At 35.6% G+C, this 26,446-nt stretch overlaps 2 protein-coding genes across 3 annotated transcripts in view; both read right to left on the bottom strand.

Annotated features, from left to right (window-relative positions):
• LOC129422909 (uncharacterized) overlaps positions 1-26,446 on the bottom strand; it is a 176,439-nt gene that overhangs the window by 115,771 nt on the left and 34,222 nt on the right. The window lies entirely within an intron of this gene.
• The window catches only part of LOC129422735 (uncharacterized), a 62,624-nt gene continuing 45,251 nt past the window's right edge, over positions 9,074-26,446 (bottom strand). The window contains exons 1-2 of one of the 2 annotated variants that reach the window (XM_055178834.2): positions 18,705-18,919; positions 9,074-10,751 (exon numbers count right to left, since the gene is read on the bottom strand). In XM_055178834.2, the coding sequence (XP_055034809.2) occupies positions 9,652-10,751; positions 18,705-18,792 (1,188 nt within the window). In that variant the 5' untranslated portion in view covers positions 18,793-18,919 and the 3' untranslated portion in view covers positions 9,074-9,651. Of the gene's footprint in view, positions 10,752-18,704; positions 18,920-26,446 lie in introns of those variants that run through there. The other variant, XM_073856588.1, reaches the window with a different exon arrangement.

The raw sequence follows: 26,446 nt of genomic DNA, 5'->3' as shown, positions 1-26,446 counted from the left end.
CGTTTAGTTTCTGATTTTCAGACCTTTCTCTCTCATTTTACCATCTCACTCAGTGATTGACTAAAACTTTGTTTATAAGTTACTGGCGATTTGCTCAGCAACACGAGAAGATCCTCCCTTCTTCTCTTCTTTTTGTTTAATGGCTGCTTACTCCTTAGGAGTATTACTGCCACCTACTGTATACCTTGCGCATATGTGTAATGGATTTGAATTGTGGAAAAAAAAAACTTTTAACACCCCAGAGGATCCGAGCCCAAGCTTTAGTTGACGCTGCGTGTTTCAGCTCCTCCAGCTTCCACATTGAGCTCCTCAACTTTCAGGATGTTCAAACAACTTGCTCCTCCTTCTAGATCCTGTGATAGTCCTGTACGCTCTAAAAATACCATCACCTCCTTAAGCCTCTCTGTATCCCTCAAACCATCTCCCAATAAGTCCATGATACTCACTTGCCTAGTCTTTATATTACTAAAGAGACCACTACGCTGTTCTTCATATTTACTACACTTAAAAAGCACATGTTCTACTGTTTCAACATCATCACATTCATCACACATACCATTCTCATGCTTTCCCATTAATGTAAGTGTTGAATTTAACCCTGTATGACCCATCCTTAGTCTAGAAATCATTACTTCTTCCTTCTATATCTTCCATAACACGATTCTTTATTCCTCACTGATTTTACAATATTATAATACACCTACCTGTACTGCCACTTTCCCATCTTTGTTGCCATATTCTTATTACTTCTTTATTAATTATTGATCTAACTTCATTTCTATCAAATCTTTCCCTAACGCTTCTTTTGCCAATTTATCCGCTGTTTCATTTCCCACTATCCCAATATGTGCCGGTACCCAACAAAAGTATACAATTATACCCTCTATGTTAAGCCTATATAATAATGTATACATTTCTACCAGCAGGTCTTCTCTATCAGTTTTTGTTGACAATATACTTTTAAGTGCTGATGCAGAATCTGAGCAGATTACAGTCGGCATCCTATTTGGCTTAATCTGCTCTAACCACTGCAATGCTACTATTATAGCAGTTAGTTCTGCTGAATATACAGACAATTTGTCACTCAATCTTAAACTTACTTTCATCTCAAATTTTGGAATGTATACTCCTACTCCCACTTTTTCTTCGACTGGGTCTTTAGATCCATCTGTATATATCTGTATACAAGAATAAAAATTTTCTCTCATAAAACCATTGATAACATAACTATTAGAATATCTTCCTTCTGCTTGTTCCCGATACTCAAGCAGTATCAATTCAACATTAGGTTCAGGAATACTCCATACTGATACCCCATTTAATGGCATATTGGGGCAAATAGCTACATTTTCCAGTCTACATTCTTTAACCCATTGTTTATACTTCCATCCAAAACTATTCCCATTATCCTTTTCATATTCCCAACAATCATTCAAAATTACTCGTGTGCAATGACTCTTATTACAACCCTGCAAGAGAAGATCCTCCGCATGCGTATAAACCGACGTGCCTCTAGTCTTCAGACTACGAAAGACTGGACCAAACCATGCAGCGAATGGGGGGGGGCTTGGGCTTTACAGTCTCCTGAGGTTGCGTATAAATAGCACGAAGTGTAAAACTCGTGCAATACATACGCCAAATTCCACTTTGGCGTGCATGTGATGCGCAGGTCCTTCCCATTCACTTGAATGGGGCATCTTTTTTGTCGTTTTATTTATTGGTTTCTCAATTTTTTTCTGTTTTTTAAACCATTTTCGCTTGGGTTTTGGGTTAGATTTTAGATTTGCTTAATAAGGTTATTTAATATACAGGTTTCTCTATGTTTTTGTCCATATTTAAGCCATGGTCGCTTGGAGTTGGGGTTAGAGTTGGGGTTTGGGTTAGGATGTTAGGATTTATATAAAAAAAAGTTGTTCTAACCCTAAACCCAAGCGAAAATGGTAAAAAATTGCAAAAAAATTGAGAAACCAATAAATAAAACGACAAAAAAAGATGCCCCGTTTAAGTGAATGGGAAGGACTTGCGTATCATATGCCCGCCAAAGTGGAATTTGGCATATGTATTGCACGAGTTTTACACACCGTGCTATTTATACGCATTTTCAGGAGACTGGGCTGGAAATGCAGAAATAAGCCGTAACTTTGTTTTATAGGTAACTCTTTGTTAGGTACATTTATTATATCAATGATACTACAATTAATGTTAGGTCTACTAATAAAATATTATCTCTGGGGTGTGTGCAGGCCCTTAGAATCATCCTAACCCCCCTCCCTTAGTGGCGCACTTGTACATAATTTCTGTACAGATATTTTAAAAAGGTTAATTCATTTATATTACCATATTGATAACTTCTTTGAATTATTATTTTTTTAAACACATCGTAGCTAACAATCATAACGTTCCCTGCTGGTTAGCCAGGAAAGTTCTCTTAACATAAATAGAACGTTCCCCTTAGGTTACGGGAACGTTCCTAAAGCATTTCCAGTAGGTTCCCAGAACGTTCTCGGAACCTAAAGGGAACGTTCCATTTACGTTTAGAAAACTTTCCTGGCTAACCAGCAAGGAACAGCAAGGAACATTCCCAGAAGGTTTTCCTATACAACCTCTACATTCTGATGCATGTGCATAAATAATAAATCAACAAACCATTTTCTCTACATTGTTTATTGTTCTTAATACATAAGAATTTGATGAACCATGAATTTTATTATGAATATAAAACAAATATAAATCAAATATAAATCACATAAAAACACTTAATGATATCTGACATAAAACATGAACATTGATAACATTTTTACACTGTTTACGAAACAATAATTTATTTTACAAATGGTTTAAGGCATAACAGAAGTGTGATGTTCAGTCCAAATTCACAGCACTAAAACTAAAATTATATTTACACGTTCCCCATCAAAAATACAACATCAACCATTTCTTTATAACTTCAACAGACTGTCTATACGGGAATATTTTAAAAACAAGGTTACGCTCCCAAATTCTAAAAGGGGGAAATACATGGCAAAGGCCAGTAAAAACAAGCGACATAATGTTAGCAGTAAAGTTTTTATTTCAAATATATCCATTAATAAAAACTTAATGTATGAAGCAGGGAAATAATGATCAAAACAAAAGATTTATTGACTGCAATATTTTTACAGTTATGTGGATGACTTGATCAGACTTGTGTTTAATGAGGTATTTGAAGATAAACTGAAGGAACCCCGATACCAATGGACCTGGGGTGTATTCCAGAAAGCTGGTTATGTGACTTACCCGGGTAAGTTTAGGAGTAAGTAAGCGGATAACTTCTGCTTTCGGTTCCAAAAACGGAGGTAACTTTCGGGTTATGTAAGTAACCATAGCAACTGACTCTCTGAAGATGTATTTTGCATGTATTTTGCATAATATTACAATGTTAAAGCATTTAATTTAATACATTTAGAGTCGCGAATATTTATTGGTGACTTAGAAAATGTATGATATTTTCTTTAAAGAATTGTTTTTTTAATAACATGGATTGATATTTGTGATTGGATTAATTACTATACATTTAGTTATGCCTATTATTAATAAAAATTGATTCATATTTGTGTTCGGACTAAATACTATACATTTAATTATGTCCATTATTAATTTCTCCAAATATCAGTGGATGTATGAAACACAATTACATCAGTTAATTAATGTTAACAATAAAGTACATTTCCATATCAATTTTGTCAAATCATAAATAACCTCATCTTTCACTTACTAGATAATTTGAGATGAATCTAAAGTTCTAAAAAATATGTGTGCAAATACATTATCATTATTGAGCTAGAAATCTTAACATATGTTACTTAAGTGACAATGTGGCAAAGTTACAGTAAATGGGTATAACAAATAGAAACACATGATGCCCATCATAATAATAATTACTGAGGAACAGAAGTTACCCCTGCCTGCAGTCTCTGGTCTGTGGCATGTGCATTTAACACTGACCCATAGAATGACACAGGTGAAGCACAGACTTTATTAGGTGAAACACTATTGAATCACAGACATGGCATAGTGGTCAGACATTTACTATTATCAGTTAGATCATGTACACAATGAAATTAAATTATAAATATATATTTCATAGTATCATATTTATTTCTTAAACATGCACTTCAGATCCTTAGAACTCTCTCTACATTTGATCTATAGTTGGTCTTTTTCTAAATCACCCTTTTTTCTTTAAAATGGGCCTTTTGCAGCTGCTCTCTTCCTGAGCTATCATTTTTAAGCCAAGAGGGATATTGAGATATTTGGTTATATTAGATGATACAAGACATATTAGAACATGTTACTATTGACACTAATGTAACATTTCTATTGTCCACTCCACTTCTGTCACAGCAGATCCTAATCGTCCAATGCAAATGAATGATACTTTTTAGTGTAGTGTACTTAAAAGCATTACACAAAATTATTGATAAAAATCTGTAAGGACTGTAAGGAAGCTTTACAATTAAAAGAGGGTTCATTTATCAGCTAAGTAAATGTTAAAAAAGATGGTGATACAGTGTCATACAATGGAAAGTCCAAAAACTAAACAGGGTCACCCAAAGGAGCAGAAGTAAATGCAATATAGTACAATATAGTGAATATAACCATAGTGCATTTTATGCATACACAATACAATCATATAAATAAAAAAACTGTAAGTGTAAATAAGCCATATGACAGATTTATGCACTTTATGTGCCACAACTCTTACGAAAATTAACCATGGCTTTAGTGGTGTAAAGTTGTGGTAACCAGGTTTTTTTTTTGGTGCATTGATTACAATCAGCAAAACCATGGTTTTACTACACTAACCATGGATTAACTATGGGTCTTGAAAAGCAGGGTTGTCAAAACCATGGTTATTTTGAGGTTACCATGGTTTTACTGTAACCATGTTTTTTTTACTGTAGTAAAACCATTGCTAATTTTCGTAAGAGAAAAGATAATCTTAATTATACCTAATTAGATATAATCAATATATTTAAATCATATATAAAATCTATGATTATTTTTACAGGCTTTTAAATAATATTTAAATAATATTAGTATTTTCGTTGAGACATATAATATTTGAATTAAATGGGGTAAAATAGGTTCGTATTAATTATTTAATTAATTAATTTTATCTGTTTTGTAATCACACACTTCTAAGCCGATTATAAAACGTTGATTTTTGACAGAAAGTATTGGTTTATAATGTTTTTTCTCATTTAAAAACTTTTAAGTTCTCTGACGTTATCATGGTGACTCGTGAAATCTGTGATCCATTGACAATGCCTTTATGTTGTTACTGTGAGCGCGCGTTAACTCTGGGTTACTTTCAGAGGGTTGATTGAACTAACTCTTAAACTGTGTTTTGGAACCATCATACCCCGAGTAAGCAAGTTTGGGGTTGAACAACCCAAAGTTTAGGGTTAATCTGATGGTACACTCTAAAAAATGATGTGTTGGATTTACTTAAAATATATATGCACCATTTTTGCATCACACTTTTTAAGTATTCCCAACTTTGATAGTTTTACTTAAAATTTACAAGAAAACCTGTGTTTTATTTACTTAAATTTTTAAGTAAAGAATGATAATGAACTCAAATATTTAAGTTCATATAACACATATTTTCTTGTTTATTTTAAGTAAACTTATTCCAAGTTGGGATTACTTAAAATATATATGCACCATTTTTGCATCACACTTTTTAAGTAAATCCAACACATATTTTAGAGTGAAGTTGGAGCAATTTAGTATACCCAATTCAGCTAATCTGCATGTTTTGGACTGTGGGAGTGTACACAGAAAGGTCTCCTGAACAAAGTCTTTGTCTGACTTAGCTCTTGCTTGAATCAGAGACCTTTTTGCTGTGAGGAAACAATGATGCGCGCTAACCCACTGTGTTGCCCTCTACACTGAGCACACACTTCTCAATCATGGTAACAATGAACAAACATAATTTTTTCAAAATAACTCTAAATACAACATATAACTAACATTAACAACATATCAACATAAATAAACCCAGCAAACATCAAAACAGTCATCTTTTTTAGTAAATATTAACCAAAGAAGTGAACATGTCGCAATGCATGCTGGGAACTATTCAGACCATTGTTTTTTTTAAATTGCTTGTTCAGATTACTCAATTTGGTAAACAAATTGGACAAAAACTTAAAACTCCAGTCAACAAATTATATTTGTTAGCAGGATGCTTATGCTTATTTCATTCAGTGAACACAAATTAATGAACTGATGCCCTTCAACAAGGAAAAACTTTGTTTTTTGTTAAAATAACATTTTGAAGTTGGATTTTTTTACAGGGCATGTGCTTAACAAAATGGCTACGACAGATGTCATATTTTTTGGCTGGAAAGGCATCATGGGAAATCACGTGGCTCTATAGTTACTTAAAATGTTATGCTAGATTTACTTAATTTTGATGCAATTGTTATAGTAGTTAGCATTACTTATGTTTTTTCATTTTATTTTTGAATACATTTAAGTTCACCTGGTAACTTAAATTTTTATGTTACATATACTAAATATGGTAAGTAGAGGTTGAAAAGTTATAAATACTAATTTTTTTGTGTTTAATCCAATTAATTTCATAAGTTATGGTTGTTCAGCCAACTAATCGTTTTTTAGAGTGTAAGTTAACCCTGCTTTCTGGAATACACCCCTGGCATCCAGGTCGTGATTGCATGCTATCTCATGATGACCAGTCTGATCAGAAAACTCCAAGCGTATCTGGAGAACAACACACGACAGGATGATAACCTTATAGTGTTGTCTTAGATAGCACCAGCTGACAAAGCTTTGATATGCCGTTTATCTGTATAGATAGCTGTAATCTGTAAGAAGTGAATTGATACATTTTTGAGAGAACAACACAATGTGGTTATTAAAGTATTTTTATTTGTATATTGTTTAACATTTAAATATATATTTGTAATAAATAAAAAAACTTCTGACTGAGTACTATATTTTCTTTAAGTTACATCTGTTGTTGTTTTGGGTACTTTGTTACTATAATGCTTCTTTAGTGTTGTGTGAACGATAAGTTGTCTGATGATGAATCACGCAGTTAAGAGGCCCTGGAATCTGTTGCATTCTCCTTAAAACCTAATAAGTAATAACATAGCACTTATAAGTAAGCCGTGTTTCACAAATAAAGTTTACTACAGTGAAATAATGTATAACTAACAAATGAAATAGTTTTTATCATCATATTAATGAATATTTTCTATGTGCTACATTTGGTGTTTCCATAGAGTTATTGATATAATTACCTTTTCAATGTCTTTGCAACACATTTTCGTCTACGTTTAGCATTCTGGCAGAGTAAGAGAGACCTAAAGAAGTAAAATTCAATCGCGTTCATTGACGGACATCGTTTTTTTTTTATTGTAACGGCCGTCTGAACTCTCTGGATCGAGCTCAAAGTGGTAAGGCTGTATAGACACCATCGTTTATAGAGAAGTTGTTTACGTTCATGCCTGTGATTCTCAGGACGGGAAAACCCACGCATAGTCAGGGGCGTAACCTTTAAAACACACGCTGAACCCAACTGAACAGTTGAGTAGGTCATCTGACCAATCCCAGTACACTAGACATTTTGGGAGGCGGAGACAAGAACTAAATCTGAGTGTTTTACAGACAGGGCAAAATCAGTGAGGAATGTAGGCAATTTATAAGAATCCTAATGCATTAGTTCAAGTTTTAATCACATATATATACTATGGAAGACCAAGATATTACAATATGGTGCTAATTTATTACCAAAATAGGTGCTCTTTAATGTATTTTTGCAACAAAAAAAACAAAATATATATACAATGCAAAAACCTTGCTTGTTTTTGTATAACAAAATATGAATATGTGGTTGAGGCAACATGTACGCTGATTAATACATTCATTAAAAAATTAAATATGATATAAATCACAACCATTCATTTAAAAGTACAAAGTAACTTTTATACAACATGAAGTAAAAAAGGTTAAAGTACAAAGGCAGTGATTCAGTGATTATATACAGTAGAAATGTGATTTAAGTTATGAAACTTAACTTTAACATCAGTTAAAACAATAATAACAAATAACAGACTTCAAATGAATAAGAAAGAGAAATAAATTGAGACTAAAACATGCCAGTTAGATATATCCAAAGGGAATATTTCATCTTTGACCAACAGACACTGAAGGGCAGAGCAGCTGCACTGAGACAGCGGCAAATTTTAGAAGGACTTGCAGTGATAAATCTGCCCTCGGCGCTGTACACGGCACTGACTGCCCGCTGATCAACTTGAACTCACATATCCAAAATCATCAAAGGAAATGTTAATATAGGCGCTATCTTCACTAACTGACCACAGATTTAAGGTTTATTCATCTATATTCTCGACTAAACGGCTACATTTTATGACACAGAAAGAGTTATATTTTGAATATTGTGCCAGTTTTAAGCTCCACTGCCAATGCATTCTGGGAAACTTGGCTGTTATAAGTCCATACAAGTCACCTTCTGATGCATCCTCGATAAAATGTGTGGATCAAGAACACATCCGGGGATGTTATGTGAACTTGACTTGATGTGAACTTGGAATTAAAGGAGTACTTGGGCCACGACTGATGAGGTTTCACAAGTACTCTGCAAAAAAATTCTTTCCTACTTAGCATTTCTGTCTTGTTCTCAGTAGAAATATCCAAAAATTCTTAAATTAAGATGCTTTTTCTTGATGAGCAAAATGACCTAGGTAAATAGGTCTAGTTTATGACAGATAATATGCAGTTTGGGTGAAGTTGTCCTTAAAACAGGCAAAAATATCTGCCAATGGGGTGACAAAAAAAATTGTTAAATAAGATTTCTTTTTTCTTAAACACTTAATTCAAGTAACATTGTCTCACTCCATTGGCAGATATCTTTGCTTGTTTCAAGCACAAACTCACCCAAACTGTACATCCTTTGTCCAAAAACTAGTATCATTTTCTCAGGTCATGTTGCTCATCAGGAAAATACATCTTGATTTAAGAATTTTTAGATATTTCTACTGAAAACAAAACCAAAATACTAAGTAAGAAAGTCATTTTTTTTGCAGTGTACAGACAAGAACTCATATTGGCCTTGTCCCAAATGGCGCACTTCTTGTGGACTTTCGGTCTCATGGCCTTAAATTGCGCATGCTCTCTTAGACTACGAGTCTTCGGCGAAGCCCGCACTGCAGCAGGGTTCGCGCACAGAAGTCCTTGCAGAAGAGAAATCAGACCAATCAGATGATGGAAGGGAGGAGTTCACACTGATGGGCATCTTCTATTCTATGACGCTAGAGTCTGTCCCAAAATATGACTCCGGTGCACCCTCTTGTACTCACGTCAAGGTCCCTAAGATCTGCACTACATGATGTCATCAAAGTGTGGACTCTGAGAAGGTCAACAAGTCCAGAGTGTGCCATTTGGATGGGGCCATTAAGAAACGTCCTAAATCTTTTTTGCCGTACACCATTTGGGCTTTTGTGCACATGTAGACTTTTAGTAAAGATCCTCCAGACAGTTTTATTAATAAGACCTCAGCTGATTTCTAAACTTTGTTGCCATATCCACACTGTGTGTTGACACGTGACACATGGGTTTCTATTGAGTGTGAAATCTTGCATGTTTTTTAAGGCTAGCTTTTGTTTTGAAACTCTTTTTACACTCATGGCATGTGAACGGTTTCTCTTCAGTGTGAGTGATGAAATGTACATTAAGGTAAGATTTTGTCTTGAAACTCTTTCCACACTGTTGACACACGTATGGTCTCTCTCCAGTGTGAATTCTTAGGTGTAAATTAAGGTACATTTTTTTTATAAAACTCTTTCCACAGTGATGACAAGTGTAAGGTTTCTCTCCAGTGTGAAGTCTATTGTGTATCTTAAGTTGACTTTTATATGGGAAACTCTTGTCACAATGCTGGCACGGATGTGACATTTCCCCCCTGTGAGCTTTCATGTGCCGGCTAAGGCCTGATTGATATATGAAACTCTTTCCACACTGTTGACATCTGTAAGGTTTCTCTCCAGTGTGAATTCTCATGTGAATCTCAAGTCCACGTTTATCACTGAAACTCTTTCCACACTGAAAACAAACGTATGGTTTCTCTCCTTTGTGAATTCTCATGTGTCTTATAAGGCTACATTTAATTCTGAATTTTTTTTCACACTCATGGCATGTGAACGGTTTCTCTCCAGTGTGAATATTTGCGTGTATCTTAAGGTTACTTTCATTAGAGAAACTCTTTCCACAATGTTGACAAGTATAAGGTTTCTCTCCAGTGTGAGACCTTATGTGTATCTTAAGTTGATCTGCAGCTGTAAAACTCTTTTCACACTGATGGCATGGGTGTCTTTTCTTTTCGGTGTGAATCCTCATGTGTGCTTTAAGGTGAGCTTTTCTTCTAAAACTCTTTCCACACTGTTGACATGTGAAAGGTTTCTCTCCAGTGTGAACCCTCGTGTGTGCTTTAAGGTTATCTTTTCTTCTGAAACTCTTTCCACACTGTTGACATGTGAAAGGTTTTTCCTCACTGTGAGTCCTCTTGTGATCTTCAGGGCGTTCATCTTCACTGAAACTATTTTCACACTTTATGTCTTCTGTCTTCAGAGTTTCTTTCTGTGAAACATTAGGGTTTATTTTTACAATCTGATGTTTCTCATCCACTTCAGCTTGACTCTCCTCTTTCACTTTCATCATATCTAAAATGAAGACAGTAAATAGTTCATATTGATAAATCAGAATGACAAAACACATTTGAGATTGTCATGTATTCATGTTATTTTAAATGTGAAGTATATTATGTCATTTCTATTGTCAATTTCTGTTTTTGTAGTTTAACTCTTCTGCTGTGTTCAAAATCCTATAACACTTCTGGTGTTTCAAATATAACCAAACATTGGATTCTATCTTTTTGTCAACTTCTTTTCATTTTTTAATTAATTAATCATAGGCCTAATTAATATTATCTTATGCACCTCAATATTTTAGTGAAAATAGTAAAATATGTCAAACATTTGCAGTGTTGATCACCATGGGTGTTGTTAGGCCATTTTTAGGGGGCTTTAGCCACATTACTAAAAACAAATATTAAGAAAATAATATAGCAGCGATTACCGGGGTTCAAGCTATTTGGGATCACAAGATGTTTAAGGACATAGCCATATAGATATTTTGCATTGTACTAAGTACATGATTAAAAACAAGCTACCAGATACACACACACGTTTACACGAGCAAGGAGGAACAACGCTGTTAAAAAATTAGACTTAATATTGACATGCTTACACACTCATTTGGTAGATGTAGTTTTTTATAAAAAACAAAAAAATATAATGCTTACTGCAAATGTCATATGTTAAAACTGATAACTCAAAACAATTGAAGTGGTAGTCACTAAATGTGATTTTAATATTATAACAGTAAAAAGTTCTATTAAAAGTAGACTTAAAGAGTAATCATCTTCTGTGTTTTCTGTGAGTGCAAATGTCAGCCAGTGATTGATCCTCTTCTGACATCTAGTGGACATAATGGAAAATTGCACCTAATAACCACAATAAGGATTTGAGTATATTGCCTGATCTCAATAATACTTTGTATGCTTTGTCATAAGCTTTACATTAATAGTTATTTAGTAAGATGTGCTTCGCCAGGGCCGTTTTCAAAATGACTGTGTGATAGCTATAATTCTGCAAAGTCGTTTTTGTATTTGATATTTATATATATTATACAGTGTAGAGAAAATTGTACTGCACTACTGAGTGTAAGAACTGAAACAATTTAATAAAATATAATGTGCAGATATCTTAATGGTGGATGGTGTTTTGAAATTGTGTCAGTTTTAACATATAAACACAAACATGCTCTGCACATTTTGTATGTCACTCTCATCTGAAACAGTCATTTTAGTTCATATCTATTCTCACACCCACACCCACACCCACACACACACACACACACACACACTTACAAAAGCAAGCAGAAATCGCAGTGTTGGACAATAAGACTTAATACTTACATACAACAATATACACAGGAATAACATTGAGAACCACTGATCTAGGGGACAGTTAAGGTGACACCCGTTGTTCTAGATGCAAATATTTGTGGATTGATGAGCCAAAAATCCTCACAGACACTTGAGAACATAAGACAAACAGGCCCGTCAGTTTAGTTGTAATCGCACACCATTATGCTTACTCGTATATGGTTAATGTTGGTTGGCTGTTGGTCGGCATGTTTTCTAAGATATGTAATTATCCTAATAGACCATAATAAGAATTTGAAAGCATATGTTAAGTGCAAAATAACAAGTAGGTCAAACAAATATTTATGTGTCGTATACATACGCTATAGTCATCGTTCTTTGTTCTTAGGTTATAGCGCCACCTAGTGGACAATCTCTGCAATTTTTTGCATGTGACCTCAGCCTGGGTCTATACATATGTGTACCAAGTTTCGTGTTGATATCTCATTCCTATCATAAATGATAGCCATTTGAGTATTTGTGGCCCCGCCTCTTCATACTTTTGACCATGGTGTTGCTACGACGAGTGCAAAGTTAAACTTTTTTTGATAATTATTGATATTCAGTGTCTAAGGAATATTCCAGCACTGGATTGGTTCAGATCGGTCAGGTTTAAAAGAAAATGATGAATATCTAACAAACGATTCAACTGAGACAAGTGCTTCTTGAGGAAAAGTTGTTCAATGTAAGTACCTCTATTAAATGATATGAGGATCTTGTTGATATCTGAAACACTGCATAATACACAATCACTTAAACACTGAAAAAATGTGATAGCGCCCCCCCGATGGCCGAATTTTTTCTTACTCTGCACAGACTTTCATGGCCAAGAGACAAACAGGCCCACCGCGTTTCGTTTCGATCGGCCTCTGTTAACCCTGTCAAATAGCTGCTTTTTTGATTGGCCGATGGCAGCCATGTTTTTTGACCTACGCAAAATTTCTTTTAGACATTGATAGAACCCTAGACCAAGAGCACCTGTGCCAAATTTCAAGTTGATCGGTCCCATTTTTCTGTAGTTACAGCCCTTCCAAGTTAAGGTTGTGTTATAGCGTCAACTAGTGGTCAAGCGGCGCATTTTTTTTGCACGTGACCTTAGAATAGTGCCCTGTATATGTGCAATTTGGTGTCAATACCTCTTTCCAGTCCCAAGTTATAGCCATTTAAGTCCAAGAGGCTCTGCCCATTGGGGGCGTTTGGGCGTGGCTTAACGACGGCGAGTCAAAAGTTAAATTTTTTTGATAACTTTTGATAATCACACTCCAAGGAATATTACAGCACTGGAACTGTTCCGATCTGATGAAAAACCTAGAACTAGTTTATTTTTATTGTTTTCAACAAAATCGAAATCGAGATCGGAGATATTCGTTTTGTTCGCCTTCGCGCAAAGATTCCAGGGATATAAGACACTTGAGATTTGGATAAAATTTGTGGGAGTTATGAGCATCAACGCGTTTGTTATCGCTATTCCGCCACCTATAGGCCAATCGGTTTGACACTCTATCAACCTCACCCCAAATTGGGTTGTACCATTTGGCCAAGTTTCAAGTCTCTAGGCCTTATGGTTTGGTCTGCACTAGGCTTGAAGCGATAGTCGGTGAAACAGTGATTACCGGTGCTTCAGCCTCTCACCGGTTAGATCACTTGCCCACCGCGACACCGTCTTTCACCGTCGTTTATATATTTTCGTGTAATTATATCATTTAGTTTCGTTAGAGAAAGCAAACACACTTACAACTGAATGTGTCTGCTGCCTGAATTCACCGGAGCTGAACGCGTGTCACGTCACAGAGCAGCCGGTGTCAGGTTTCATTTATTTCTGTCAGTGTGCGAGGCGAGCTGACCGACCAGATGATGGCAGAAGCCACGTGCATATTCGTTTTTGTTATAATATACATATATGATTTTTAATATAAGCAAGATCATTTTGTTGTGTTTTTCATAAAGAAAAATAATAAACCGATCATTTAAGCAGCGCTTTATGAAGAAGTAGCCGGTTGCTCTGCTTGGGACTGGCGGATTCTGTGAGAATTACCTGCGCGCATTGACTCAAGCACTTAATTAAACCAGCTGTTGCCCTCGCATTGCACACAAATTCATACGCGATTTAACGCAGCGTATGCAAGCACTGCATTTGAAAAGTTGCGTCAAAAGTGAAAGTAAGATGTGCACGTCTGCATGCACATTTATAAGCCCCTCCCACCCGGTGATACCGGGATCACCGGGTTTGTGACGCGCCAATAAACCAGTGGGAAAATTCTGTCACCGCAGCAACCCTAGTCTGCACGTTCCGTTTTACGGCAGAAGAAAAACTATAAAAATCCATACAAATACAATAGGGTTTCAGCCCTATGGGCTTGAACCCCTAATTAATCCCAATAAGTACCTTGGGGTCAATCTTACCCCCAAGCCACATTTCTTTAGTTTAACAACTTGGTTCCCTTCATCTCAGTGGAATAAGATTTTGTGACTTTTCAAGATTGATTCCAAAACTGGTTTTGATTCGGTCGTTATAAAGAGGTGTAAAAATGTTACTTAAATAGTTCCTTGGGGGTAAAAATGACCCCAATTAAAAATGAATGGAAAATTGTAAAAAAAATCTGTGTATCTAGAATAAATCTGAAAATTAAAACACAGAAAGGTAGGCCTGGTACTAGAGCACAAATGCAACATAGAAAAGACATGCTTAATCCCACAAACACACAAAGGTATGACTGCCACAGAGAGCATTTTCTACAGAATTTGGCAAAAAAAAGCCACAGATGCAAAACAAAGATGTAAAATACTTACACAGGTGTGTGCGTGTGCCCACAAACACGCAAGCGCACACACACACACACACACACACACACACACACGCAAACACACGCAAACACACGAACACACACGGACACACACGGACACACACGGACACACACGGACACACACAGACACTTACATTCAGTCAAATTTCTGTGGCATTTAGTAAAAACAGACATTTGAAAACGCATCGAAAACTACAAAAAAGATACTATTTGAAATAATATTTATTTTTAATGTCCTTTCTAATGTTTATATAAACATAAATTCACAAAATGTATCACTGAAGTGGTGATGTTGAGCAGTTGCCCATATCCAGTAAAATGAATGGGTCTCTATGGGCATCTGCTGGTCGAAATGATTTAATTCCTGAACTGTAATTCTTTTGTGTTTTTTTTTTCTAAACACCAATCGGCTGAATTTAACACATTACATAGATCAATATCTAAAAACAATTTAAATCAAATTTAGATAATAATTTATGTGAATTTTTCATAAAACTTTTATATTTTACAGGCAAGCTAATGGTCTAGTTGAGGAATTTAGTGATAAACAGGCACAAAAGTACTTCAGATCTCCCAAAACACAGCATTAATGTATAGATGCGAAGTAAACAAAAAATAAATTATTTGTATTATTAAAAATGTATATATTTTTGTAAATCACTCTTTTAATTTATGGGGTAATTTTTACCCCCCACAGAACTATAACGTATTCAGGAAAATAGGGCCTTATGAGTGTTAATGTACATTGCAAATTTTACATAATGATTTCTTCGTAGGTTGGATGAAGGTGCATAGTATTCGTCTTTAACTCATCTTGTAAATATACTTATGCCGCAATAGTTAGCCTGTCTGAAACAGAGCATTACATTTGAACGGCCCCTACGCTAATAGGATTTTGTTTATATATATTCACTTTGGAAGGAAGAAGTGCCTTGACCCGCGCTTTAGACGTGACATGTAAACGGCCAAGGGACGCCATAGTGTATATATATCGAAATATTGGAAATGTGTTTAGAGACCATATCACCGTTATTGAAAAAAAAAAAAAATATATATATATATATATATATATACACACACATCGCGAAAATATATTGATATTGAATTATTGTCCAGCCCTATCACAGCCGTGACTCAAGCGATATTGCTTTATATTTATATAAACCCTGGCTTTCTCTAAACTTTTTGGTCCCAACCAAATCAGGGTTCTTTTCTCAAGCCCTAGGGAGTCGGCTGACATTGGCTTAACTTAGAATTCTCTTCTATACGTAACACTATTACTAGTGCGGTTTAATCTGCTGCTTATGTTATCTACCGATTTTTCTGTGTTTTCTTCTGCTTTTATTAATGTAAAGCTACTTTGAAACAATTAACTCTTTCACCGCCATTGACGAGATATCTCGTCAATTAAGAGAAAACGCTTCCCCGCCAATGACGAGATTTTCCGTCTTTCCGCAATACCGCTATTATCCACCAGGTTCCGCAACTTTTTAAACCCGGTATTGCCCTCCGGCAAGCTGCTGCATGTCCGTGTCTGTTTTAAATATCGCTCTGAATGGGATCTCTATGAAAAGTCAGTCACAAAAATGGAATTATCTCTGCTTTTTGCTCAAAATGTGGTGTTTTTGCAGAAACCTACCCATATTCAAAAGCTGATTACAAAAGCACCACTCAAGGTAGGATGAAATGTTTTTTGTTTGAAAGCAGAGGGTCTGTTCTTTCATTTGGTGTATTGTATGTTTATATATTTGAAGAAGAACATTTTCTGAAAGGCATTAAAGGAATTTTCAATATTAAAATATGTTATTACCTTAAAGGCGGAGTCCATGATGTTTGAAAGCCAATGTTGATATTTGAAATCACCTAAACAAACACGCCCCTACCCCAATAGAATCTGGACCTTCTGTTGATAGACCCGCCCCACACATACGCAACCCGGCATTTGATTTGATTGGCTATAAGTGTGTTTTGGTAGTCGGCCCGTCTCCTTTTCCAACGCGTTTTTCAAACATCGTGGACTCCGCCTTTAACTAAGAAGAGTTGATACATCCCTCTATCATCTGTGTGCGTGCACGTAAGCGCTGAAGCACGCTGCGACACTTCAATAGCATTTAGCTTAGCCCCATTCATTCAATGGTACCAATCTGAGATCAGAGAGTTAGAAGTGACCAAACACATCAACGTTTTTCCTATTTAAGACGAGTAGTTATACGAGCAAGTTTGGTGGTACAAAATAAAACGTAGCGCTTTTCTAAGCGGATTTATGGCATAATAGCACTTTTGGGAGTACTTTGACTCGGCGCAGTAACACCCTCCCTCTCCCATTATGAGAGGGAAAAGGGGAGCGAACTTTTCAGGCGAGTCGAAGTACTCCCAAACGTGCTATTACGCCATAAAATATAGTTCCTCTTTTAAATCTGCTTAGAAAAGCGCTACGTTTTATTTTGTACCACCAAACTTGCTCGTATAACTACACGTCTTAAATAGGAAAAACGTTGATGTGTTTGGTCACTTCTAACTCTCTGATCTCTGATTGGTACCATTGAATGAATGGGGCTAAGCTAAATGCTATCGAAGTGTTGCAGCGCGCTCCAGCGCTTACGTGCACGCACACAGATGATAGAGGGATGTATCAACAATTCTTAGTTAAGGTAATAACATAGTTTAATATTGAAAATGAGTAGACTATTCCTTTAAACTTTTGTGAAAATCATGAGAAACGCTGGCGCTGGCTAGCAACTTTTTTAAAAAACGCTGGCGGTTAAAGAGTTTAACCAAAATTACATAAACTTTGTGTGAGCTGTAAATGATGCATGTATCTAATGCATTTACTGAACGTATGCACATAAATGACAATAGCCTATTTCATGTGCCTTGTTAATGGGTGCTTTGCATTTAAAACAGACAGTGCTTGTTTGGACATTTTTTGGGGCACACAATGTGCATCTCTTCCTTCTCTCTTTTCTGTCGGAGACATTAGAAGACCCTGATTATAAACTATTTTCTGTAGGCAGGTCATTTATGACAAGAAACACCTCAAGTGAAACAAAGTGGAGAGTCCTTTTGAACAAAGTCAATACATTTCAGTCGATGCAATAACTTTAACTACTATTTTTGGGTAAAAAAATGATCTCCATAATGACGTGAACACAACATGAGGTTTAACTGTAGTAGAGCATTACATGGAGATCACAGTCATTCAATCCACTGAAGGTTGCTTTGGATAAAACTCTTTACCTGATGTTTCAATCTAATTCTACTGAATCTATTATAGATGCAGAAAGTTATCATCTTGTGGATTTTAGTTTATTTCCCCCTCATGTTTCTCAATGCTAATTTTTTTATGATTATTCCTTAAAGGCGCAAAAGAGGATGTTTTTCGCCGACTGAGAATCCAAAAACGGTTACTGAGTTTTTTAAATGAGCGCATGCGTAAGAACAGCCTCCCGCCTTCACAGCTCATTTCTAGGGAACGTCTTCCAAAACTCGTGCACGAATATTTGAACACGAGTGTTTGTTTACCACAGGCATATGCTGTGTCGCGTCAGTGGATTCATTATGTGAAATGATGTGATAATAAACACATAATACGTTAAAACCGTTAGATCAGTCGACGCTACTCCCATTTCAACTTGCATGTAGCAGACTGGTCACTGCCTTACAACTACAGTACAAGAACAACGTCAATATACCTGAATAAATAGTCTTTTATCATTTAGTAATGACAGTTTTAAGTATTATTGCAAAAATGTACAAAACAAACATCCTCTTTTGCACCTTTAACCAACAATAATGAAGATATAGAGATATAAATAGACACCAACCTATTTGTTCCTCAGTATCTTCTTCCTTTATTCTGCATGGTTGTGGATCTGTCATCTTCTCAAGCTCCTCTTTCACCAGCATCAACATTATGTCATGAAGATTTCAGTTGTCACACATGGAGTGATTTCTCTGTGTGTTTGACTCCAACATTTATTGGTGGATTGTTGTAGAAGAAGCTTCACTGAAGATCTCAATCACTTTCACTCTATGGGTGTGAACTAAAAATGAAAGGGACGAAATTAAATAATTTAATGTCAGTAAAACATTCACCATCTGTTTCAGACTTTTTTTTATGTTTTACTTGTTTAGTTAATTTATGACAGATACTTTATTTCTAACATTGACCCTCATGTTATGCTAAGATTGACTTTTGTTATAGGGGTGTAATGATACACTATTTTCTCACACATTAATTACAGATCTGAATCTATGTTTGATGTAGACCTGGGCGATTTTACATTTTTGTAATTAATTCGAATTAACATTTGATGCAATTTTCATTTAATTGAAATCAGGTTCATTAAAGGTTTTGAATAAAAGTTAGTTACACATGTCAAAGTGAAATGATGGAGACATCATCTGATTATTGCAGCAGGGTTTTCCAGCATTGAAGTTTTAAAGTAGGGTAAAAAGAGGTCAGTCAAAGCAGCATATATTTTATCTAAATTACTGACAAAAATCATAGACAAAAAATCTTAATTTTTTTTAAAATATTTATACGAGTATGCTATAAATAGGTAAGAGGTGAAATGAGACTATGGGCTCTATCATACACCCAGCGCAATGCACGCCGCAAGTGTCTTTTGCTAGTTTCCACCCTGCGCAATTATAGTTTTCACGTTTAGCACCGCGTTGCTTAAATAGCAAATGCATTTGCGCACCCTTTTGCGCCCATGGGCGTTCTGGTCTGAAAACGAGGTGTGTTCAGGCGCATTGTTGGCGCGTTGCTATTCTGAGGCAACTAAAATAGACTACACCATTGACCAAAAAAACCTGCTCTTAAGTTAATGGCGCAATATGTATTTTTGTTATTTAAAGAGTGCATTAGGAATATGGGCCTAAACGGGACGACAACGCGGGTTTGCTTAACACATACACGAATGCGCAGCAGCACAAAAATATTTAAATACGAATGATTAAAGGATTGAATGTAAAAGATTATAATTGAGTCTCTTGGACATAAATGAGGACTAATTATGAGACGTTAGAAGGCACAAGGAGCTGCTTTACCTGCAGCCTGGTAAGTAAATAAATGCTTTGCTTTAAACAAATGCATCTGTTTTTAAATGTTTTTTTTTATGCTACCTCACGGATTTATTGTATATGACGACTCTGTACCTGGACGCTGTCCAAATGCTGAACCTTGCGGAGAGCCGTTTGTAAATTCTTTCTCTCTAAATAAAGTATTTTTACAGTACAAATATTTTCTTACATACTTGTGAATTTTTTTTTTTTTTTTTTGATGATATTGGATAGCCATAGGCTACATTTAAAGCAATATAAAGCCTGCTTTTTTACTTCCATGACTAAAAGAAAACGGGTTTTAAAGGTTTTAATGAAAAAATAACAATTTTAATACAAGTGAAAAACAACGCAATTATTTAACATTATTCTTAAACTAGGGAACTTCTTCCTCCGCTTAGTTTTTCAGTTTACAAAGTCCGTCATCTAAATAGGGATTAGACATAGCGCCAGCGCAACAGGCTTTTAAAGGGGATGAGAGCTGAGACTCTCATTAGTTTATTGCACGTTATGCCCAAAATACTCCCATTGATCAATAAAAAAATAGGACCAACCCTTTTCGACCATGCGCTCCGCGCACAAACCATTTTTCCCATCGTTAAATTAGCAAAAGTGGATTCGGACACAACAATTTAGACGTTGCGCTGTGCGCTTTAAACAATGCGTTTAGATCATGAAAATATGGCCCTATGACTGTACCTTAAACTATTATTAAATACGGCACGACAAAGCAATATAAAAATGCCTGAACATATTTCACAATCATATATATGCAGGGGCACCACTAGCATTTCTGGGCCTTATAAAAGAATATGAGGTGGACTCTCCTATAATTTTCATTTCACACCAAAAATACAAGCCAATCTAGCTATCAATTCTGTTTGGTGCAATTTAATAATACAAACCTATTACGTTTTCTATTGTTTTTGACCACTATAATCAGTGTTTAGTCAGAGACCTACCACGTCTGTAGCTTTAAGAAGATTTATTGTGCAAATGTTAATTTAATAGAAATACAGTACAGTAATCAAATATTCAGAGAAAATGCAACATTCTTAAACAAATATTAAACATACATGATATGGTTTGTATGAACCTTAATCTAGTTTCATACACTGGATAGACCTTGCCTATGAAAACCCAGCTGAAGAATTTATGTGTGGTTTATTGTTTTCTACATAAAATCATCCAACATAAAATAAAGAACATTCTGTGATATATTTAATATTGACTGAGTAAGTTAATGTCAGCAATTAAAATCATAGTGAAATTAATGTTTGAAATCAAACTGTGATTTTCTTTAACTCACACTTTTAGATTTGAGCCTTTAGTCTGGGTTTTCACAGGCAGAGTCTCACGCGTGTAAAAGTCCGCTAGCAATATTTACTAACAGGAATGTAAGCAAGTGGCTACAAATCTTGACAAAAATAATATCCTTCTCATTTCATCGGTGATTAACGAAACCTATTGAATTGATTGTTAGCGGTCGGCATTAACTGACGCAAACATTAAAATGAAGCACCGTGAATAAATTATTAGTTACCTTTTTTTAAAGAAATTTGTAGGTCAGACCGTTTTCTCTTTCTGGCCTCTGTAATCTCGTTTAGTTTCTGATTTTCAGACCTTTCTCTCTCATTTTACCATCTCACTCAGTGATTGACTGAAGCTTTGTTTATAAGTTACTGTTGATTTTCTTACCACGAGAATATCCTCCGCTGATCGCGCATGCGTCTAAACGAACGTGCTCTTCTTCTTCTTTCTTATTTACCGGCGGTTGGCATCCAGCTTATTGGAGCATTACCGCCCCCTCTGTTCCGGAGTGTGGACCTGATAATAGGTCTACTCTCTACTACTAAATCTCCTACACTCCTTCACAATTATATATTAATTATATATCGAATAAAAAACTTCCTCCTTTTCTGTAAATGATCTTAAATCCTACTACATGGCCCTGTCTCCTTTAGAAAAGTCATCAGTACTCTAAACTGCGCCCTACCGTTACCACAGTAAACGTTTTAAAGTGAGCTCCTGTTCTCCTATCTCCCTCAAGTCAATATTCATTTTGTCTCTTTGTTATAGATATCTCTGACACTCTATTAATAATACATGCTCTACTGATCCCTTTATTAGGCCTGCTAATAAAATATTATCTGGTGGCCCCAGAAGTGGGCAGGCCCTTAGAATCATCCTAAACCCCCTCCCTCCCTTAGTGGCACCCTTGTACATAATTTCTGCACAGATATTTAAAAAGGTGAATATGAATGTAATTTAGCACCTAAAAGATTTGCATGCGCAGGATAAAATTTGTAAGAATGTATTTGACTTTGCAAGAGTAAAATAAATTTGCATGGTTTACATTTGTTAAGGTGTAAATCAAGTTGCAGGCGTAAGAAAACAAGTTTTGCAACATTCTACTGTTAATCATAAGTGTACTGTTAATCATTTCAGTTGTAAAACTAAAACTTCATATTTACGCTAAATAAGCATGAACTGTGTTCATCTGACCTCAGTTTTACCGCGCTTACACTTCTGGCACAGTTTTTGTGCTGAAATACTGCCAAACGCATTTCAAGCAGTAGCGGAGTGGCAATCGGGAGAGTCAGGACTTTTCCCGATGGGCAGGTGAGGCTGCGAGGGCCGGTCTGATAATAGTTCAACTTAGCGGCCTAACGTGCGGCCGCTTCCTGCTGGTCAAACTGTGCAGCCTCTCTGCTCAACACAGTATATAAAAGTGCTCAACCTGTTCAGCAGGTCCTCCATGTCTAGGATTTTCAAAAATATAGGAAGAACAGTGAGCGGCCCATCCCCAAATGGCTGTCGACCTTTTATGTAAAAAGCCGCCGAACACCTGTTTATTGCAGTAGGCTACGTATGCGGTCGGATCCGTTAAGCACCCGTTGTGCTATCACACATACTCTGGAAAAGCTCATAAACAAAATAATAAAGCATTCTTGTTTTCCACAAAACAATATATTATTTGATAGTAAGTGTAGATTAAGGATGTCTAAGGCTTTGTCCACACGAAGCCGGTGCATTCCCTATCCGATCATTTTTTTCCCTTGTTATAAAAAATAATCCGTAACACGAAACCACTGAAACCGACTAAAAGCGGTGTAGTATATATGCCGGAGCAGTATGGGGCGCTGTAATTCTGCCACAGATATACACTATACACAGAGAAGAAGACCTTGAGCATGCGCATAACCAACGTATGGTGTTGTCCATTATCGCTTGTTGCTCACCACAATTGCATAGAAGCAATAGATTTTGCTGTAATAAAGCTAGTAGGCTTTAGTAGCTTCTGTAGCACGAACACAATCACGTAGTCCGCCGTTATTGTTGTTGCGGTTACGTGTGACACTTTCGACACGTGATGTGATGACGTTTTCGCTTCACAAAATATACGGATTGGCTGTACACACGAAACCGCAAGGGTGTCGATTTCAGATTTATCCACTTTAGGACCCGGTTTCAAAAAATAGCAGTATCAGTCTCCCAAAATGCCGGATCCGTGTGGATGAAACGCCAATACGATAAAAAATTTATACGTATACAGTGATACACGTCTCCGTGTGGACAGCCCCTTAAATCTCTAGCCTGGTGGTCATTTATCTACACATATATTATAAATAAAAATTAGAAGGGTAACTTTGCAGTATACCACATTATATATTTCCTACTATGTGATTTCCATATTATATACCTAATTATTCAACGGCAATAAACCGGCAATAAATCACATGGCAATAAATATCTTTATACATATCTTAAACATTATTATTTTTCAAAACTTTGACAAAAATTATTTTCAGAGGAACTGTATTCTTACAGTTATTCAAAGATGTACACATTATTCTGCATATGACTGAATATTAGATAAGAGTATTCATATAGCGACAATGAATGTTTTATATGGCAATAAATATCCACACATAACTAACATAACAGCATAATTGCATTAATAAACAGACAGGGAAGCATGATTGACATGTAAATTGTATTACCGGAAAAACAGCAATATTACTGAAATAAACTCTGAGGTAAATGCGTCAAACACGCTGTTAACCGCACTAATAAGTCTAAACGAGCAAAAAAGTGAAAAACATTATTATCTCTCAAAACTTTATATGACAAAATTATATTTAAAGGAAATATTCTTACAGTTATAGTTATAGTTACTCATTTAGGAAAATTTGCCATGATTTTATTATTGTGAAAATGTTTTTTTTTTTTTTGCAGATTGATTACGATTTGTATTTCCATAGTTTTACTAGAAATATCATGGTTATGTTTTTTTTTACCACCGAGAGTTTTTGGGTTCCACTCCGCCCCTGCGGCACATTATCTTTTAAAAACTGTTTCTGTGCATGCTCAGCATGTTCATAATGCATGATGTCACTCGCTGCGCACAGCAAAGAATTACTGAAACTTTACTCGAGAGAGCTTTTAGAGAGATGCGATGGTTCCTAAACATTTTAATCATCTCGCAGTAATTTTTTGTCAGAGCGGGCCCACTGTCACCGATACACGATACATTTTATTCAGTGTTGAACCGATACCCCATACAAGTATTAAATCGGTGCATCCCTAACTATGACCACCGTCCTAAGCAACCGTCTCTAACTACGTCTCTATGTTCTGCATACTAATTAATGTGTCATTAATCTCCAGGTAGGAGATAGAGTGAGAACCCAGATGCAGGATCAGATGAACACACTGGTTTTATTAATAACAAAACAAAAACCCACGAGGGGGTAAAACAAGGCAAAGACTAACAGATAATATATATAAAACTGACACTAAACTAAGACTAGAACAAGACTTACCTACAAAACAATGAATTAGAACAATATACTGACAATACACTAACTAACAGATAAACAGGTAAACACAGACAAAGGCACAAATGAATATAGGCACAGAGTCAAGACAGCACATGGATCTTACAAATGAACACTGTAAAAAATCCGTAGAAATTACAATGGTATTGCAGCTTGGTTGCCGGTAAATTACCATAGATTTAAATTAAAATTTTCATGTTATTTACTGGCAAAAGTTTGTTCAAAGTTGAATAAAATTGTAATATTAACAAGTCTTTATCCTTACAGAATAAAACTATACAATAAAAGCTTCATGCAAAGCATTCTGGGAACCAGAAATCATCATCAACCTTTTTCTGTTTTTTTTTCTTCAGATTTTGTTTCCCAGAAAGTTTTGCTTGATGCTGTTTTTCTGGTTTTATCCTGTAAAGACAAAGACTTGTAAATGTTTAATGTTCATTTAACTTTGAACAAAATGTTGCCAGTAAAAAACATAAATTTAAATCTATGGTAAGTTACCAGCAACCCAGCTGCAAATTTCTACGGAATTGTTTTACAGTGAAGTTACAAAATGAATCAGCACAGGACAGCAAACACAAGGGGATTAAATAGGGGGACAAATCAAGGAGGGAACAGGTGACAAGAATTAAACAATAATTGGATGATTAACAGGGAAACGAGGGGGCGGAGTCAGGAGACGAGACGTACAAGCACAAACAAAATGAGCCTGCCATGATCCTACCTCAAGACTGGGATAAAACAATAACAAGAGGGCAGAATCATGATAATATTTACTTCAATTACACCAGAAGTAACTAATTAAATTACTGAGAATTCTCTTACTTTTTAAGGATAATGTAATTAAATTACAGTAACTAATTGCTTACTGACTGCTTATACCCAACATTGACCAGGCAATACATGTAGTATTAATTTGTGTGTTCAATCTCAAGATTACTTTATTGGTCCCAAAGGAAACTTGTCTTGGACAAAAGGCTGCCATGTAAAACATCCAATTATAGTACAATTACAAGAACAAGAGAGACACTACTACTCAATTTACACTGCATTCCATCCTGAATTTAGAAGATTTACTGATAAAGGAATGAAATAATTATTCTACCTATTCAGGCACATTTTCCTATATGTAACCGTCACTCTATAGCGTCTACCTGAAGGGAATAGTTCATAATCAGGGTACAGGACGTGGGAGGGGTCTGCTGTAATTTTATTTATATGTTTAACTTTGGCCTTCTCAAAATTTGGAGGGAAGGAAACTCCCTTACCCCAATCACTTTCATTGCTGTATGAACCAATCTGTTTATTTGTGATTTTACCTTAACTGTTACCAAACCAAGCTAAAATCTGAAAGGGAAATGCAAATAAAATGACTTTAAATCAAGTAATTTTTAGCATGCCAATGTCAAATCTAATCACATAAACATAATTGTGGCCAGTAAAAATGCTAAGTGGATAGTAACTTTGAAAAACCATTAGCCACTGTGACTGTGATGGGGCAGCACGATACTAGAAAATAAGTGTCACAATCATTTAGTTTTTTTAAATGAAGATCATAATTCTACCACAATTCTGAACCAAATAACATATACTTCACAAGAGACAAAATATAAATGCTGTAAACTCTTTAAAATGTTTCATTGGTGTCATAAATCGCACTA

Source organism: Misgurnus anguillicaudatus, chromosome 19 (assembly GCF_027580225.2).
Source record: "Misgurnus anguillicaudatus chromosome 19, ASM2758022v2, whole genome shotgun sequence".
NCBI classification, from domain to species: Eukaryota; Metazoa; Chordata; class Actinopteri; order Cypriniformes; family Cobitidae; genus Misgurnus; species Misgurnus anguillicaudatus.
Note: the sequence above shows the minus strand (reverse complement) of the source record. Positions and strands in the feature narration are given on the sequence as shown.